At 34.9% G+C, this 18,701-nt stretch overlaps 1 protein-coding gene across 1 annotated transcript in view; it reads left to right on the forward strand.

The window, feature by feature from the left end:
* The window catches only part of NELL2 (neural EGFL like 2), a 320,895-nt gene that overhangs the window by 84,132 nt on the left and 218,062 nt on the right, over window positions 1–18,701 (forward strand). The window contains exons 4-9 of the mRNA XM_045553976.1: window positions 1,325–1,498; window positions 1,588–1,684; window positions 4,374–4,446; window positions 4,563–4,645; window positions 5,534–5,662; window positions 7,145–7,247. Of these exons, the coding sequence (XP_045409932.1) occupies window positions 1,325–1,498; window positions 1,588–1,684; window positions 4,374–4,446; window positions 4,563–4,645; window positions 5,534–5,662; window positions 7,145–7,247 (659 nt within the window). The remainder of the gene's footprint in view (window positions 1–1,324; window positions 1,499–1,587; window positions 1,685–4,373; window positions 4,447–4,562; window positions 4,646–5,533; window positions 5,663–7,144; window positions 7,248–18,701) is intronic.

Here is an 18,701-nt window from a genome sequence, read left to right on the forward strand (position 1 = left end):
CCTCAGCTCCAAGTCTTTTTTTTTTTTTTTTTGCATATTTTCATTCATTACCCAAGTCCTTCCTTTCCATATGGTTCAAGTGATGGAGGTTATAGTCTATCCATATTAGTACAGAATAGAATAAATCAACATTCTCACAACATTAAAAGACTAGGATCAATCACGCCTAAAACTACTTTCCTTTGGTTCCTCCCCCTAAATTTTAAATCACCCTTTCTTTCAAGATGCACTATCTCAGCATTATTGCAACAACATTTTATATAGGGATTTTCTAAACTTCATAGGGAACTGAATCTGTAAGCAGGAAGAAAGTTTCTACCAGTGAATATTTAGTTTATATAATAGCAAAAAATATTTTAGAGATTTATTGCAAGTTAATTACTGTCTGAAAAACTGAGTATTCTTCCTCACCACAAAGGTAATAAATAATCTTTAAGTTAATTCAAAAAGGAAAAAACCAAAGAACAAAAAATTAAAAATTAGCCAGAAGTCTATAGTTTGTTTTCCTACTCAGGAAAAAAAAAAGATAACTGATAAAAAATGTGGTGCAATTTCTGTAAATGGGTATTTTTCAAATTACAAGGCTTTCATTTCTGAAAGCGTAAAGAGCTATGACACACTTCTAGTCAACTTAATCTTGTCAGAAGATTGACAGTGTCAGTATTTTTCTCCTTTGCTATTATATAGTCCAAAGGTAATTCCTTAAATAAATTCATGTATTCCTAAAAATGCAGACTAAAGATGAATGGGCAAAGGTCCACGTCATATTTTTAGGGGCTAGGAGGAATTAATCCCAAAAAGCAAAACTTTTTTGGTGATAAGTAATTTGCAAGTACTTGCAAATTTTATTCTTTCCTTTCACAACTGAACACAACAACTTGAGTCTGAGGAACATCTCAATTTCCAACCTTAGTCACCATGTTTTAACATGTACATTTTCTGCTTTCTCAGTCATTTTTACAAACTGAGGGCAAAACTACAATAACTGTGTGAGTAGTGAGTACATGAATTTTCCGGTGCAAAGACAGTGTGATTCTACTAAAACTGAAGTTCTGACTCACAGACATGACTCCCTCAGCTCCAAGTCTTGATGCAAAACAAGAACCCAGGAAACTCACTGCCACATTGTTCCTTGGGTCCTGATTATCTTTCTTTTGTCATATCTTTCAGACTCATTTTGTGTTCATTTTATGTATGATGTCTAGTTGTACTTAGTGAGAAGAATAGAAGAAGTACATCTACTCCATCTAGCTGGGGACAGAGGTCACCTCAGTCATTTTGGAACTTTATTTCAGTGTGTCCCATATGTCTCTTCCCTGTGCAGGTACCTGGAACTGGAAAGCAGCGGCCACCGGAATGAAGTCAGGCTGCATTACTGCTCAGGCACTCACCGCCCTCACACGGAAGTGTTTCCTTACATTTTGGCTGATGACAAGTGGCACAAGCTCTCCTTAGCCATCAGTGCCTCCCATTTAATTTTACACATCGACTGCAATAAGTAAGGGAAATGTGCTCATTTCGGGAAATGGAAGATTCTAAGAAATGACTGCCAACTCATGTTGCTTCTTTGATGTTTCTTTTTTGCAGAATTTATGAAAGGGTGGTGGAAAAGCCCTCCACAGACTTGCCTCTGGGCACAACATTTTGGCTGGGACAGAGAAATAATGCACATGGATATTTTAAGGTATCTTTCGGATAAAGTCTGAGCATAAAGTGTAAATGTAACTGCTTTCTGATGAATTTGGAAAAATATATTTTACTTTTTATGGTGTGAAACAAAATAATTTGATTTATATGGTCTTTTACATTTGTGTCTATTTCTGTTTGTTTTCTATTTCTGTTTTTTTTTACACTCATATTTCATTTAGCCAGCAAACATTATCTGTTCCTCTTTTTTCAATGACTTTGATCTTTGTACATTACAGAGATGATCACAAGGCTGCAATCAGGGCAGTTAACATGTCATTCTTGAAATTAATCTTTCAAAGTAATAAAAATCTAAAATGTTAACATACAGATAATTCTCCACCACTGAAATATAACCTTTGATGATACTTTTACAGGGATGTTAATAGAGGATCAAAAGCTTTTCAATATTTATTATTCATAGTCTCCTTGTACCAAAGAAGGTGAGAAAGAAATATATATATGTGTAGAAATCTGTCAAGATAGGAAGCAGTCATAATTTATATCTTTTTCTTTAGTGTGTACTTAGAGACAACACTCCATAGAATTTCATCATTGGAGAGGATCTAAAAGACATCCCATTTAAATTTCTGTATTTTAAAAATGAAGAAATAAAGTCCAAAGAACTGCTTGATTGCAAGCCCGTAGTGTAATCATTTTCCCCCAGTGACTATGACAGTGCCTACGATGACAGAATGGCTCAACAAATGGTTACTAAATCAAAGAATGAGAGGTGATATGTCCCATTCACAGATTTCAAGGTAGAGTAGGTACCAGTAAATTTTAAATTGTATTCTCAGCAAAGTTTATAATTCTACGAAGGTATTTAAAAAACTTATTTAAACATTGTTCCCTGGAAACCAAGTGTTTTAAATATATTGTTACATCCAATCCTAGGCTTGCCAGTCTTGATACAGGGTCTGTTTTTCCTCTTTTACAAATGTGTAAACCTGCTAAGAGAGGTTATGTAACTTGCTCAAAGCCAGGCAGCTAGTAAGTGACACAAATGGAGAATTGATTCCATGCTTGCAAATCCTAAAAATCAATGCTCTTTTCCCACATAAGGGATGGCAGATATGTGCTGTGAGTGCCAAGTGTCTTCTCTGTTTAGTCATGACAGTCTTTCCCATGGAGCCTGGATGTGGCCTTAGAATCTTCACATATCAGCGATGTGTACAACTCTAAGGTGTCATGATCTTTATTGTCTGTGAGTGGTGTCCACTGGAGCTGTGCAGTGCAAAAGCTATGTAACTGTATGTGGTAGCCTTGTTTTCATGTTGCTGTGCTAAGTGATAGGAGTTTGTACGCAAGTTGCTTTATGAATCCAGGCCCAAGCAATCAACAGATCCTGTAATTGTCACACAGTGTACTGAAATATTTGTCATTCACATTGATACATGCTATTAATCAGATTAAATAAGTAAAAATATGCAGACAAGTATTTCACTGGTAAATCTTTACAGGTACATTCAAAATTGTCTTCATGTTTTGTTGGTACTGTTACCCCTGTCATTAGACACTCTGTTTGCATTTTTCAAAGGGGTAAGGTGAAATATCAGTTAAAGAAAATATATAAAGTTGATGAAGGAAGGTGGGGTGGTGGATAAAAGGGACAGCTGGAGTGTGTCTGATGAGTTCAATTCTGAGCCACCATTGGCCTTTGCTTTAAGAGCCCAGCAAGCTGGAAGCTAATTATACCTTGATGACTAAGGATGCTTGTAAATTTTGCCTGTAAACATGTGATGAAGCCTTCTGTGTAAAATGGGTCATTTCAGCTGGCAGTTTAAAAAATTTCATGCTAAACTTTCTGTACTCCTAAGGATTGCAGCTGTTTAATTAATGTATTGTCTTTTTGAATTGAGAATTAGTTTTAAAAGATCCAACTGAAAAATGAGAACTTCTCAACTGAGCATGCTTTCATGACTTTTCCACCCTTTTATTTTAGATGATTACAGTTAATTTAAAATTGGTATCAGTTTCAGTATTGCTGAAACCACAGTGATTTTCAGGTTGATTTTTAAAGGTCATTTTCAAGCCATACTTCAGTGGCTAACTAAAAATCACTTCTCAAAACAACATGACTATTGCCTCTTAATTATATCTTGGCATTTAATCTTAAGGCTTTAAAAATATTATCAATAGGCCGGGCGCGGTGGCTCACGCCTGTAATCCTAGCTCTGGGAGGCCGAGGCGGGTGGATCGCTCGAGGTCAGGAGTTCGAGACCAGCCTGAGCAAGAGTGAGACCCCGTCTCTACCAAAAATAGAAAGAAATTATCTGGCCAACTAAAAATATATATACAAAAAAATTAGCTGGGCATGGTGGCTCATGCCTGTAGTCCCAGCTACTCGGGAGGCTGAGGCAGTAGGATCGCTTAAGCCCAGGAGTCTGAGGTTGCTGTGAGCTAGGCTGACGCCACGGCACTCACTCTAGCCCGGGCAACAAAGTGACACTCTGTCTCAAAAAAAAAAAAATATTATCAATAAAAGAGTACATGGGTAATCATCTATTTTGCCTGATGAATTTCTTTCCCCTTGGTATGAAGTAGAAGTAATGTATTAAGAAGGCTCTTTACTCAGGGATTTTGGTGAGTCTATCTTGTAATGTTTTCCTTCGTGAACCTAACTATTGAACATAATTTGGGTAAGTGAAAGTGATATGTCTTTCTTTTTAATTTTTCACACACAGGGTATAATGCAAGATGTGCAATTACTTGTCATGCCCCAAGGATTTATTGCTCAGTGCCCAGATCTTAATCGCAGTAAGTTTATTATTTCTTGCACTGTGGAGTTCCAATATATTAGTTGTCAGCATAGACTTAACCAGATTTAACCCCTTATAAATACAATTTGATCAATGTAGTGTTTGTAATTCCAGCCTGTCCAACTTGCAATGACTTCCATGGACTTGTGCAGAAAATCATGGAGCTGCAGGATATTTTAGCCAAAACATCAGCCAAGGTAAAAACTACACAGACATACAGTGAGGAAGCTCAAAAATCCTTAAGGTTCCTAATAGTTCCTTTTATAACGATAGATTTTCACCTTTGAGGCTTTTCTTATACTATACTTCTTGCTAGGACTGAATCTAAATCCCTGTTTAAGGAAAGGGCTTACAAATATTCGAATGTAGCCATCTGTATAACAAATGCTTCAGTAAATCACGAATGAGGCAGATTACCTGGTTTATACACTGCTTACTACAGTAAGATTTATTGTTTAATTTTTATTATTATTTATTTTTATTTAGCTTCATTACAAGTGAGGGGGTGGGAGGACAGTGCAAAGAATATGGACACTAGAATTGAGTCAAGGAAACAGTTCCACAAATGCTTTCTACCACTATGTTATAATTGTAGGATTATTCATGAATGTTTTAAGCACATATCAGATTTACCTACAATTTCACCTGACTTGTAAGCTTGCATAGTAGGTATGGATTATCTGAAGGTTATGTTGTATGATGTATGATTTCTTTCTTATACAATATACATTCTGAATTTTATTTTTTCACTTGTGTAAACATAATGATGAAATTAAACTTTTTTTTTTTAATGGAAAGTGCTTCTCTGTATTTTGAGTGTTGCTATTTTGAATTGGTCTTCAATTCTTGTCTTAGACATTCTGTTTTTTGTTTCTAAGGCAGGGAACCAATTTGCCACCAAAGGAAGAGGAGCAAAAAACCCTTTCTTTTTAATTAAAAGTTTAAATATATTCATAACAAGTGGTTGATGGGCACAGCCATCATTACTGCTATACAGTTAAAAAATTTAGATGCCTGCTGGAATGTTGTGCATTTCTGTGTTGCTGGGATGGTGAACAATGTAAACCCCTTCCTTTGTGCCACAGCTGTCTCGAGCTGAACAGCGAATGAATAGACTGGATCAGTGCTATTGTGAAAGGACCTGCACCATGAAGGGAACCACCTACCGAGAATTTGAGTCCTGGACAGATGGCTGCAAGAACTGCACATGCCTGGTATGGCTTCCCTTTGAGTTCAGACTAAGGGGACTCAGATGCCCCCACTCTTTAAAAATTTACTAAAATAATGTAATCATGAAAATTTCAAGAGCCATTTTCTCAAGACACAACACTAAGTTGCCAGCAAACCTGGTCACATCTAAAGAATTGCATGTTGCATTATTAAAAACACATTCTATCCTGTAAAGATGATTATCATTTAGGGATGCTATAAAGTTTAAGTTTATTGGTATACACATTAAGTTAGCAATTTAAATTAGGTGAGTAAGGTGATTCCCGAAGGTTTCTGCCTTTTTATCCTTGACATTTCCAGACATTTTCCCCTTGTGTTTTTATTAATGCATATTAATGAAGCTAAATTATACACTGCATTAAATATTGTGTCCAGATTGAGCAATATAAACAAATAATGGAGTTTAAATAAATAAGAACATCTTTAATAATTTACTAATACAGTGCAATACATATTGTAGAGTTTGAATAAACATGATTTTCCTAATTGCTCACTAATAGAGTATTTTATTGCATTATTATTTCAAAAATATATGTTCATTTTCAAAGAAAAGTTCAAAAGAAATTTGGTTTCCATGTGAACTCATCTGTTAAAGCTGGTTTTCTGAAAAGAATCCAAAGATATGTGTGAATTAACCTTTTAAGAAAATTTCCTCAAGTTCATCCAGTTTATTCAAAAGAATTTCATGCACAGAAAAGGATGAAGAGTAGTTTGGAAATAACTTGTGTGTGTTAGTTATATGATTTTTATTCAGAAACATGTTGCTACCAAAATTATAGCATTTTACAAATACGGTAAAGTCTTCCTAAACTTGTTAAATGGTGATAAAAATGAATTGAGTGAAATACAGGATGTGGTATAGTGAGGTCGGTAAAATGACCAGGGAAATGTGGGCAGCTGGCTACCTGGGAGCTCTGGGTGACAGTTAGGAATCCAATTCCTTGTGGTCCTGGCTCAATTTGGCGCCTCCTTGTGGTCATTGCCAGAACCACCTCGTTTCATGGTGGTGGCCTGTCCAAGCTTAATACCCTTGGGGAGATTCTGAGTTTTGAGTCTGGGACTTCCAGGATGGCAGCAGCTATTTCAGAAATCTGCTGGTTTGTTGATGCTCATTTTGTGAGTAATCTGAGGTTGTCGGGTGTTCCAGGCTTACCTTCAGCCTGCCATTTCTCTATCACATTGTGCCCACCGTGTCCTTATCCACGTCCCTACAGAAGCTGAGTACTCCATCTCAGTTAGGATACAGTGCTGGACTGAAGATGGGAGCCCTTCACCAACTGTGTTCTAACTCAGTTTGTATTACTTGGGTCTCTGCATTATGGGTTTTACTGTATAATAACTAAAGAGAATAGTGGTATTTGTGACATTTTATATGAAGAATTTGAAATTTAAGAAAAAGATTCAAAAATCCTTGAAGACTATGAAACTCCAACTTGGAAATTCTTTAAATATTGTTTTCTTTACAGAATGGAACCGTCCAGTGTGAAACTCTGATCTGCCCGATTCCTGACTGCCCACTTAAATCTGCTCTTACATATGTGGATGGAAAGTGCTGTAAGGAATGCAAAGGTAAGCAGAACTTTTATGATGAATACTTTCTTTGGCAAAAATAAGGCTTTGTATTAATAAATATTCACTCATTATTGGTTTAATCTGGGGCAAGCTAAATAGATTTCAAAAATGATAGAAATAGTAGGAATACTTTCTCTGTTTTGGTTAATCAGTTCTTTTCTGTTTTAAAATGCTATTCTTCTATTCTAGCAGGAAATTATTTTCTTGGAGGAATCTATTCTGTATAGTGATAAGAGTAGGAAAGGTGTGTAAGATGTGTAACTTACTGGAAGGCATTTCACTCATTGCATCACTTGATACAAGTACAACGACCAAGAAGGGTCCACACTCAACCATAATAACCAAGGAAATCCATGGTACACATTGAAGTGACCTTCAGCAGCAGATGATACGCTACTTCATTAGCCCAAACAACAGAAGTCCACATTATTATAGGATTGTCCAGTGAGGATAGGGACCATGGCCTTAATTAAAAAAAAAAAAAAGGCTCACACCTCACACCACTGTGTGAGGAAGCTTTCTTGCCTTTTAGCAGTCATTGTATAGCAATTCACTTCTGATGTCAGGAAATGCTCTTTGAATCATCTCTAGCTATCGTCAGATGGGTTCTAATCATTCATTAAATAACAGGAATCATTTCATCTATATTACTTATACGTTAAAAAACTTCACTTAAAGCCTTGTTAAAGGGAGCATTTAAAATATTTAGTTATTTTTGTACAAAGGAGTAGTAACATATATGAACACTGAGTTCTTAGAAAGTTTGTAGAATATATAGAGCTGTGTAAGTGAAAGTGTTTAATATGCATATGCTCACAAAGACAGATTGGGGGAGCAGAGGGGGAGGCGAAGGAGGTGTGAGAGAGGAGAGAGAAAGAGGGGGCAGGTAGGCAAGCAGGTGGGGAACAAGAGGGAATTAATAGCTGCTTGTGCTGGAATTTTTATATTTACCCTACTCCTCTACCATTGCCATACCTTACTTTTGCCTACATTGTATACAGTGTGCTACTAAGAAAAATCAGGAAGTTACTTGGTAGTCCCTTGATTTAATTCCCTCAGGATCTCTTTATATTTAATTTTATTAGGCTTTACATTGAAGGCAATCCATTTCATGAAGTGTATTAGCTTAGTCAAGTAGATTTGGTGGAACTAGGAAGGATTGAATGCAATTTTTCTTACTCATGCCACTGGCTAATTTCCTTGGTAGAAGTTATCTGAGTTTTTCCTTGGACTTCTCTTACTTAATAACTAGAAGCTTGTGGCAATGTTGTGTAGTTTTCTTTGTAGATAGCTGGAGGTAGGAGGAAGAAGTACCATATGTAGGGTTTTATATTCATAATATAATAATAGCAAGGAATTATACTTTTTGCTTTAATTTTTTTATCCTTCTTTCCATCAATAATTTTAGGTTGTTACTTATAAATTTGACATATTTGCATTAAGTGATTTTATTAGCTACAGGCTGATTGAAATAATGAACCAACATGATGGATGTTACTCAGAAGTAGCGAATTTCAATTCTGATCTTACTATTTGTCTCTGTTACCAACAGTAAGCTGCCTACTAAATCAGACTAATGCTTGAATTCTTCCCAGCAAGCATGCAGTTAGACTTAATGAAATGATAAAATATTTTGAGACTCATTAATGCAGAGTGTTTCTGGCAGACTTTGGTGTTAATGATTGAAAATCGATTGTTTGCTTCATATGTAAAATAGTGAAAGCTGGAAGTAAGTAATCAGTGAACAGATAATAACATCACTGAAAAAAAAGCTGAAATGATTCAAGTCTCTTATTGGATACAGCTAAAAAAATAATAAGGATAAGATGACTTTGTCTTTCTGGCCATTTCCAATGACATGTGAGATAAGTGCCATGGAATACAGGGTTTATGTCTATGTTTGCTTGTTATTTAGAGGTTTGAACTTCTTGTTTTAATGGATTTAACATTTTACTAGAGCTAGCAAGACATTTCAGCAAACACCCATAAAGCTTTTTTTTTTCCTAAGAGAAATAAGCATTTAGTTCATATGGTGAATATTAGAGATTTTTTGGGAATGAGTCTCCACAAAGTATAATTTTAAAACAAGTTACTAACAATATTTCAGAAACTGTGCTTCTGAAAAGCCTTGTAGAAGACAACACTTAAAATAAATTTAGTCATCCCCTAACTGACTTGTTTAGATAGTACAGATTTTCATGTGCTTAAAGTGAAAGAAACTAAAAATAAAATAAAGTAAAATAAAGTGAAAGAAACTAATAGTTCACATATTCATGATATCTTGTGTGTGTGTGTGTGTGTGTGTGTGTCTGTTACAAACAAAGAGAAACAGTCTCATTTTTCTATGTTAATTTCCTCAGTAGTATCACTGTTATAATTTATGAAAGCTTAATTTTAGTGGAAAAGAGGTTAATTTCTATGTTTTTAGTCTTTTAAATACAAATATAAGCCCTCCTCCTAGACCTCACACTCATCCTATCTTTGAAACTCTTCTGCTCAATTGCCTTTTTAATGACAAAAATTAATAAGATATATTTTTCAGTGAAAACTATTTAAAGAGGTTAATCATTTATTGTTTCTAAAGCCCTTGGAAGGTTAAGCACGTAACCTAACTGCTGAACGTTACTCTGCCAAGACTGAAATGAATCAAACAAGTGCATGTGGCCAGTCACTTTTTGGTGTTCTTCCTTTAATGCTTTCAGGCTCACTTCACCAGACTTGTCTGCACAATTCCGGGCAGTCTTATTTCACAGCTTCCCTTATATTTTCCCTCAGTAACTTCCATTCCAGCCTTTTATCTGAATATAAATACTGATGAATAGCAAGAAGGTTGTTATTCTGGGAAAGAAGTCAGAAAGAACCAAGCGTGTCCCTTTTCTTTATTTTGAATCTACATAAACAAATTGTTGGGAGAAGGGGCTTCATGTTTCCTTCCTCTACCATAAGCTACTGTGGTGGAATTAAACAGAGAGGATAAAGTCTAAAGTCAGGAATGCCCAACGCCAAATCATTAAAGTAACAGTATTCACAGCTGTAATGAAGTCACATCATGTCCATAGGTTACAAGCACATACTTTGTTCCTCATTTGATTTTACAATTCTATACGTAGGTATTTCCTCCATCTTCCTAATAAAAGGGATTGCATGACTTGTCCAGGAACACACGATTAGTTACAGGTCCCAGAGATGTTCCATCTGAAAGTGCTGTGCTTTGACAGCCTGCTTCCTTCTTTAAAACCATGTGTTAGAATAAATCTAAGTGAGTTACTTTTATCTATCCGTAGCTGAGCTCATCAAAGGTGTCTTGCAGTCCTGGCTGAGTCTAGGCAGCAGTTTGCCTTTGCCACTCATCTTCTCCCCTTTCAGACACTCTCTCTGTATCCTTTATCCCAGTCTCAGGCTCTCAACTAGCAAACAGTGAGATTCAGTGACACAAATTTGAGATAGCTCTAGAAAATGTGAAGTGTAAATATTTTGAGTGACTTTAACTGTGAAATAGAATGAGTTCAAGATAATTAAAGCACGTACAATCTCAACCCAGATTTTAAAAAGCAAAGATAAATAATTCACTGAAGTTCTAGGAAATAGAAAGTTACTAAAAGTCACTGAAATTAAAAAACATTTTAATTTTTTAATATTCCTGGTTGTTCCTGATAATACATGAATGTAGTGCCTTCATTTATTTTCTTTCAGTGGATTAAAGATTCAGGCTTGTTCATAGAGCTCTGCTACATGGAAAAGATGGTTCATGAAAATACGGAATCTGAAAGCAAATCTGAACTTATGCTATAATGTCTTTTGTAGCAGAGGCTATGTTTAAAGATAAAAAAGAAGGTGGACTTTTCCTCTATTACTAGAGATATATCAAATATGGGAAATGTGAATATGGTCATCAAAACGAGTTGGTACTTGCCTAGTAGCAATAAAGTGATGCTTCCTCAAAGAAGCCAGATTTATATGAATAAATCAAAATAGTCATTCTTTTGATTGAACAAAATTAGAGTTTCAGTACATAGTATAGATTACACTTTGATATGCTCTGTGCTGATTAGATATCAGATTGTTTTAAACTTAATTTTAAAAGCCCTTTTGGTTTAGATAAAATGGACTTACTGTAATGTCTTTGCATATTGAGTAATTAAGTCTGTGGGTTCTAAGTCAGATTTTTTGGGTTTGAATTCTGGCTCTACAACTTAGTAGCTGTGTGACTTTGTTTAAGTCACTTAACCTCTCATGGCTTCAGTTTCCTCATCTGTAGAAAGGAAATAACAATTACATCTATTTCGTAGAGTTTGTATAAGGATTGAATAAGTAATAGATATAAAATACTTAGAATAATTTTAACTATTATTATTTTTATTAAAATAACCACTCATAGTTTTACTGATAAAAATACAAAGTAATTAAATAATCTCATTGGGTAATAAATCTTAAAGCTACCCAGGACGTCAAGAGATGTTCAAAATAGCCATTTGCTTTTGGGAGGTAAGGTTTCATTACTCCCAGTTTACAGAGGAATAATGAAACCAGGTAGGCCAAGTGACTTTACTAAGATCAAACAGTAGTATGTAATGCAAGGTAATTTTTTCTCTCTCAGATTGTGTTCTGATATATGGTACTACTTTCCCCAAGACCATTCTCTTGATCAAGGTTGACACTCAGAACTAATTTCTCATTATTATGCACCTTTTTGTGTGTCTGGCTTCTTTCACTCAGAATCATACATGTAAGACTCATCCATATTTTTGATGCAGATCATTCATACTTGCTGCATCTACATTTAGGTGCAGATCATTTATACTTCCTGGTACATATATTTTATTTGTATTAATGTACCGCAAGTCAGCCTATTGTTGAAGGACAGTTAGATGGTTTGCAGATTTTGACTATGTGAATAGTACTCCTAGAAACATTCTTTAGATTTTTGGGGGGCTTTGATATGCATATATTTCTGATGAGTACTGAGTGGAATTCTGAGTGGAATTGTTTGGTCATAGGGTAAAACTGTCTTACTTTATGGTAAAACCATTTTGCAAGTTTTCCAAAGTGGTTATACTAGCTTATTATTTCACCAACAATGTATGAAAGTTCCGGTTGCTCCACATTGGCATTTTTGGTCTTTTTAATTTAGCCAAATGATGATGATACATGATGCTGTATTGCAGCTTAAATTTGCATTTTCTAGGTGGCTAATGAAGATAAGCACCTTGTCATATATTTATGGGCTGCTTTCCTTAAAATAATAGCAAATAAGAGAAAATGTTTTTATATGTACAGTTTTTCCAAAGAGCAATTTTTCTTGCTTTTAACAGGAGGTGGTAATTTGGGAGGGTTGAGTCTTTTATTTGCACATTTTATTTGCACATTAATATGGATGATTCTAGGTCTGTCACTTGAAATGCACAGCAAAGTAGAGGTGGAGATTAAATGATAGCTGCCAGAGTATTTGGGGATTTTCAAAAAGGGGATGGTAATCTAATAAAACTGATTCAGAGATTTCTGAACATATGTTCATGGCTTTTGAACAAAAAATCAGTGGAATATAATTCACAAAGAATCTCTTTGTACTTAAAAGAGGGAAAAGCATAATTTATGTGGACTATGTTAAAAAAAATTTGGAGCAAGGTAACCAATAAAATGTAGCTGTCTCTAGAGTAATGCTGGAAGCATGGGAAATATTCAGGATGTGCTGGAGGTTCTCATGCATGAACACAATTATAAATTAGTTGACATTACAGAGACACAAGGGGCTGCATGACCAGAATGCCAATAGTGAGTAAGGGGAATTATGTAATAATGAAAAAGGTAGAAATAGCGATCAAAGGGAAAGCATATTGTTTTACATATCAGATGCAATATTTTTAGAATATTTCCTGAAAGTCTATGGTCAATAAAGAATATGTCACATGAAAAATTGAATGAGCTGCAAGTTAGTGGTGTCCCTGTAAATAATGGGTACAGCCTTGGTCTGGATTCAGTTCTTTCTTGTTAAAACTATCTTAATTTAGTACTTGAAATAATGAAATCATAGAATTAGGATACTTTTATATATAATTCTATAGGTATGTGTGATAAATTGGCAAGAAAATAATTCATTTGTGCGTTACTTTGTTGAGATAAGGAGCTTATGATAGGAAGTATTTTTACTAAAGACAAACAGCTAAGTTTTATTAAAGAGAAATTGCACCAAGAAAATCCTGTAGGCTTCCTAAATACTGTACTCTCATTAATTTTATGCTGATTTTTAAAAAATAAGCTCTTCAAAAAGGCATTTGGCATGCTGCTGTCTTTTAAACATTATAGAAACTGATAGATGTCAAAAATCAGTGGAAAAATACTGACTTGGCAATATATTAATAAACAAGAATAATTAACAATACAGCCTCCAGATTAATTACTGTGAGACACCACATGATACATTTTAATGATCTTTAGAAAAAATATAAATCTACTGTTAATTAATCACCTTATAGCAGAGCTGGGATGCCAGGGAAACGTAGGGCAGAATCACAGGGTGACAACAATGTCACAGTGACTTAGCTGCTGTGTCCTGTATGCCAGTCCTGAGTAGTATGAGTTATCATTCTTTCTTCCTAATTCTTCTATATTTTTAACATTTCAATTAAAAATAATGCATGAATGTATTAAATATTTGAACTACATAAATAGATATAAAATAAAATAAAAATCTCCCTTTTTCTCCCTCCTCCAAACTTCTAGTCCTTGTGTATCCTTCCAGATGATTTCTAATGCATCCACTAACATATGCCTGTGCAGCATTTTTATATATTGTAAATGATAACATACATTTTCCTGGCCTTTATTTTTTATTAACAATATATGTTGGAAACATTCTCTTATCAAATAAAAAAGTTGCATATTATTCCACTGTATATTTTATTAGAATTTTATCTGTTCCCTCTCGAAAGATAATTTGGTTGTTTCTAATTTGTTTTTATTTTTCTTATGAGAAACAATATTGCAGAATGTCATTCATACATCATCTTGGTGTGCTTTTATGGCTTTTTTTCTATAGGGTAAATTTCTAAGGGTGGAGTTGCTGGACCAAAGACTATGGCACTTTAAGTATTGCCAGCTCTTGCCAAATTATTCTACAAAAAGAAGATCCCGGATGTTTTATTCCTTTAGCCAGGGAGCACTAGGTGGCAGCACTGAGGGAAACCTGAAAACATCGCTTTTCTCTCAGTTTCACTAGGTCTTTAGAAGGGCATTAGGGGGGCTTTTTCCTCTTTTTCCCAAGAAACCTTGAAAAGATAATATCAATTTGTGGGGAGATCCTTTAATGAGAACTAGTCTATGGAAGGCCAAACATTCTTGTTTTACCACAAACAATGTTGTCTAGTGAGCTCATATGAAATTATTGTTAAAATTAATTGCTATTCTGCATCTTCAGTAAATTCCACAGATGACATAAGAATATACTGAATTCATTTTTTTTCTGAAATGAAAATGGTTTTTCAGAAGACATAACACGGGATAGTGCCCTCTAATTCTAAGGCATTATGCTGTGCCTATTTAATCATGTTTTATTTTAAAATAATAGAGAGTACTCAGCTTCTAGTTCTTCACTCTGAATTGTAATTTCTCTTCATTATTAAAATCCTTGAATAAATGTATTTTGTGGGTTTTATTATTTTTCATGCCCCATTACATTTTCTCAAAAGAATTTCTCTGCCCATATAATGACATTGCTCAAATGGCCTAAAACTCTTCAGAAGAAAGCTTTATGCAAATCTATCTGTAATAATAATTAATTCAGACTGTCTAGCACAGTTCTAGGGGGCTAAAAATGGAACTCTTTAGTTGATCAGGAGGCTAGTCGTTCTTTTTAGTAGCATGAGGCTTTGAAACAAGTAAGAATATTTCAGATTTACACCAAAGCAAAAGAACTATAATCTCAATATCATTCATGTAAGACTCAATTTAAGAGAGAAGAGAAACACTTAGGCAGAAGATGCAGCTTCTTATCTGCAGTGTTGTTAGGTAATTGTTTTAAAAATGAGCTTATTTTCTTCTCAGTGGAGATCATACAAAATGGCATTTTGAAATAAGAATAGGGAAAAATAAGATATATACAATTTAAAGCATCTTAGAATTGATTTTGACAATTATGTGGAAAGGAGTAACTCAGGAAGACCAACTGCATAATAAAAGTAAATGGACGTCGTAGTACCCATGGGAGAATAAGGCCATAGTGCCCACATCCTCTATAAAAACTGTAAAACAATCAGCTGCACTGAACTCTCTACTGGATGCCTTGAAAACTGTATGTAACCTTCATTTTTCTGAACATATTTTTGGATTGTATGAAATTATTAAAGATTAAGAATTAAATGAAGATAATGTATGATATAGGAGTTCAGTGTGCGAAAGGGACAGGAAGGAATTCAGTTTTCCAGTTTCGAGACAGTTGCGATAAAAGTACAATTCAGGTACATTTCTGTTTAGAGATGATGGGAATAAACTACAATTTAGGTACATTTCTCTTTATGCAAAAGCTGGCCCCAAATTCAAAAGTATTTGACTATAAAAATGCGTATGAAATCACATGAAATTGCCTTAAGATTATTCCTGGAATGGATGGTGTTAAGAATGGAGTTGCATCCAACTCAGGAGCTGGTAAAATGTCTATTCGTCAGAATGGCTGCTGCAGTCCCACACTGGGCCACATTATGTATCCCACCCACATTATATATTAGAGCCTCTGCCTAGATTTTGTTTCTAAATGGCAGCAGCTCGTGTCTACACCTGCTTCACTCCAGTTGCTAAAATTTTGCCCCTATTAGGGAACTGGCTATGTGGTCTCTGGAGTTTGGGCTGAGCTATAGGGCTACACTAGACTTTTATGAAGGCCCAGATTTGGGGATTATTGGTTATTTTGTACTTTAGTTACATTGTGAGTGTAAAAAACATTTCCGGGCAGTCTTCATGATGACCCTTACTTATAAATATTATTGCAAGTTATAAAGAGATGTCTCACAAACACTTGTGCAACCAACTCAGCAACTCAGGAAAGAGATTTTAAGCCCATGTAGCACAATAGATAATATACAGACATAATATTTATGATTTTAACCGTTGGCAAGTGACCTCAATGATCCATGACACATAACATTGGTAATTTTGCTGAGACCTGAATTTTTGCCAGACAAGCTGTAAGGCCTGTATGCAGGAGCACACCACTTAGCTCAGTGCTTTTCACATTTTAATGGGAATATGAATCATCTGGGGACCTTGTTAAAATGAAAATTTTGATTTCTGGTTCTGGATGGGGCCTGAGAGCTTGCATTTCTAACCAGCTCCCGGGTGATATCTGCACTGCCAGTGTGTGGAACACACTTTGATTGGCAAAGACTTAGGTAGTGGATGTGCTTCCCTGACTGTCCAGGATTTCTATGTAGCTTTTAAAATTTTTTTTCTTTTTGATCTCATGTATGTAGTAAGGTCCCAGGATATATGTTTTAGGGTTTATGTTCTAAGCTGACATTTTAAAAGTATTTTCCAAATATGAGAACGTAACATGAATCATTGCTCCTGTTTCCCATAAAGGCTCCCAATTTACAGATGATGAAACTAAAGCTTAGGGAGCTTACATCACTTGCCTGGGATAGCCCAGCCAGTAAAGTGGCAGCACCACAATTTGAACATATGAAGTGTTTCTCATACACTACCTCATAGGATGTGCAACAATATTTTATTAATGGAAATACAAGATCAGTTTGAATGGAGAAGTGAAAGAGTTTGTGATGTTCTAGAGACAGCAAGGATCATATGTTGAAAGGGTGTATAAGTACTTAGGAAATACAATTTTATATTACCCATTTCTATATGAAGTAAGGAAGGAGAGAAAAATCAAATATACATCATCTAGTATTCATTATTAAAATGTACCTGTAATAGGAAGCACAACTTTTCATTAGTTTGTAGTACCTCATACATGGAACAGAAACTACTAATTCTGATAGTTCAGGAAAACAAATTTCAAAAGAAATGTCCTCTGGTTGGATTTTACTTGTTTTTTGTAAATAAAGAGTAAGGAAAGCACACTGAATTAAAAATTAACAGTGTCTACATAAAATGTCCAGACCTACTTGCATTATTAACTGTAATTCTTCAATGTTAGTGTTCATATAGAATTCTTCCCTGGTACCAGAACTTAAAAAAAATTTTTTTTCTTTGCATTTTTATTAGAAGAGGTCTCCTTCTGAATACTTGTGGAATAATTCATATCTGTCTAATTTCCCAGGCCTTCAGTATCTTGCTATAGTCTCCTAAAATATATCATTTTAGTTTGTGCTGGGTGGTTCTGCTGAGATGGATTGTGCTGCATCAATGTTAAACTGTCCTCATCTAACTATTAGTATCCCACATACATTGAAGCATTGAAGTCTTTGCTTTTTTATTGTAGATCTCGTAAGACTAAAAAGATTAATAAAAGCAACTTGGTATTAGAAAACTTTAGGATGATTCATTTTCCACAAGTGTAAATTCCCATTTCTCCTTTGCAAAAATTTTCCCATTAATTCATGCTCTTAGAATTGTGCTCTGTGCCACTTGATTCTTGAGGTTATATTAAAGATGGTGATTTACGAGGAGTTAGTGAGCCTTTACAAATATACCTCATGATGCTAAAACTGAGTGTGTGCAGATGGCCCTGGACATTTTCTTCATTTTTATACAAGTTATTCAAGCCTTTTTTTTTAACCCGTTTCAGGTCCTCAAAGTTTATTGTAGCATTAGTTGTAAGAAAACATGAACCAAGAGCCTTTTGTTTTTTCCCTGAATTATTATTATTAGATTCAGGAAGCTGATTCTTTATTATGCCTGGAGGAAGAGAAAAAATGCAGCGGGTAACACATTCTTTTCACACTGTTTGTGGGTAGGCATCATGCTTTTAAACTGATAAAAAATTGAGCTTCCCTGATCACAAATTAGGACATCTTACAGCAAAGCTATGTTAATAATTTGCCATCTATGTTCATGGCTATAGTCTACCTCAAACATTTCTCAGGCCCTGGATTTCAGAAAGGTCACTTTTATTTGTTGGTTGGGAAGAAGGGAGGGAGGGGGCTGGTATAGAACAAGATGGACATTGTACTTGTTCACTGATTTATTTAATCTACTACTGTCTCTCCAGACCACAATTTCTAAATACTGAAGGACTTAGAGCTGGGGGAGACAATCCATAGAATGTGAAGTGAGATGTAAGAATTGGATTAACTGTCCTGGCTGAGTTTTCCATATGTCCAGGAATGAATTTAGGAGCTGGGGAATATTTCTTGGGATAATCCTGGAAATAGTAGTATGAAATGATTGTTCTATACATATAGAAATTGAGGGAAGTAAAGGTGGAATTGTGTGTCTTACCACTGAGTCTCTTTTCTATAATTTCCGTTTATTTGAAAAAAAGTTAATAATAGTAAGCACTTC

Source organism: Lemur catta, chromosome 6 (genome assembly GCF_020740605.2).
Source record: "Lemur catta isolate mLemCat1 chromosome 6, mLemCat1.pri, whole genome shotgun sequence".
NCBI classification, from domain to species: Eukaryota; Metazoa; Chordata; class Mammalia; order Primates; family Lemuridae; genus Lemur; species Lemur catta.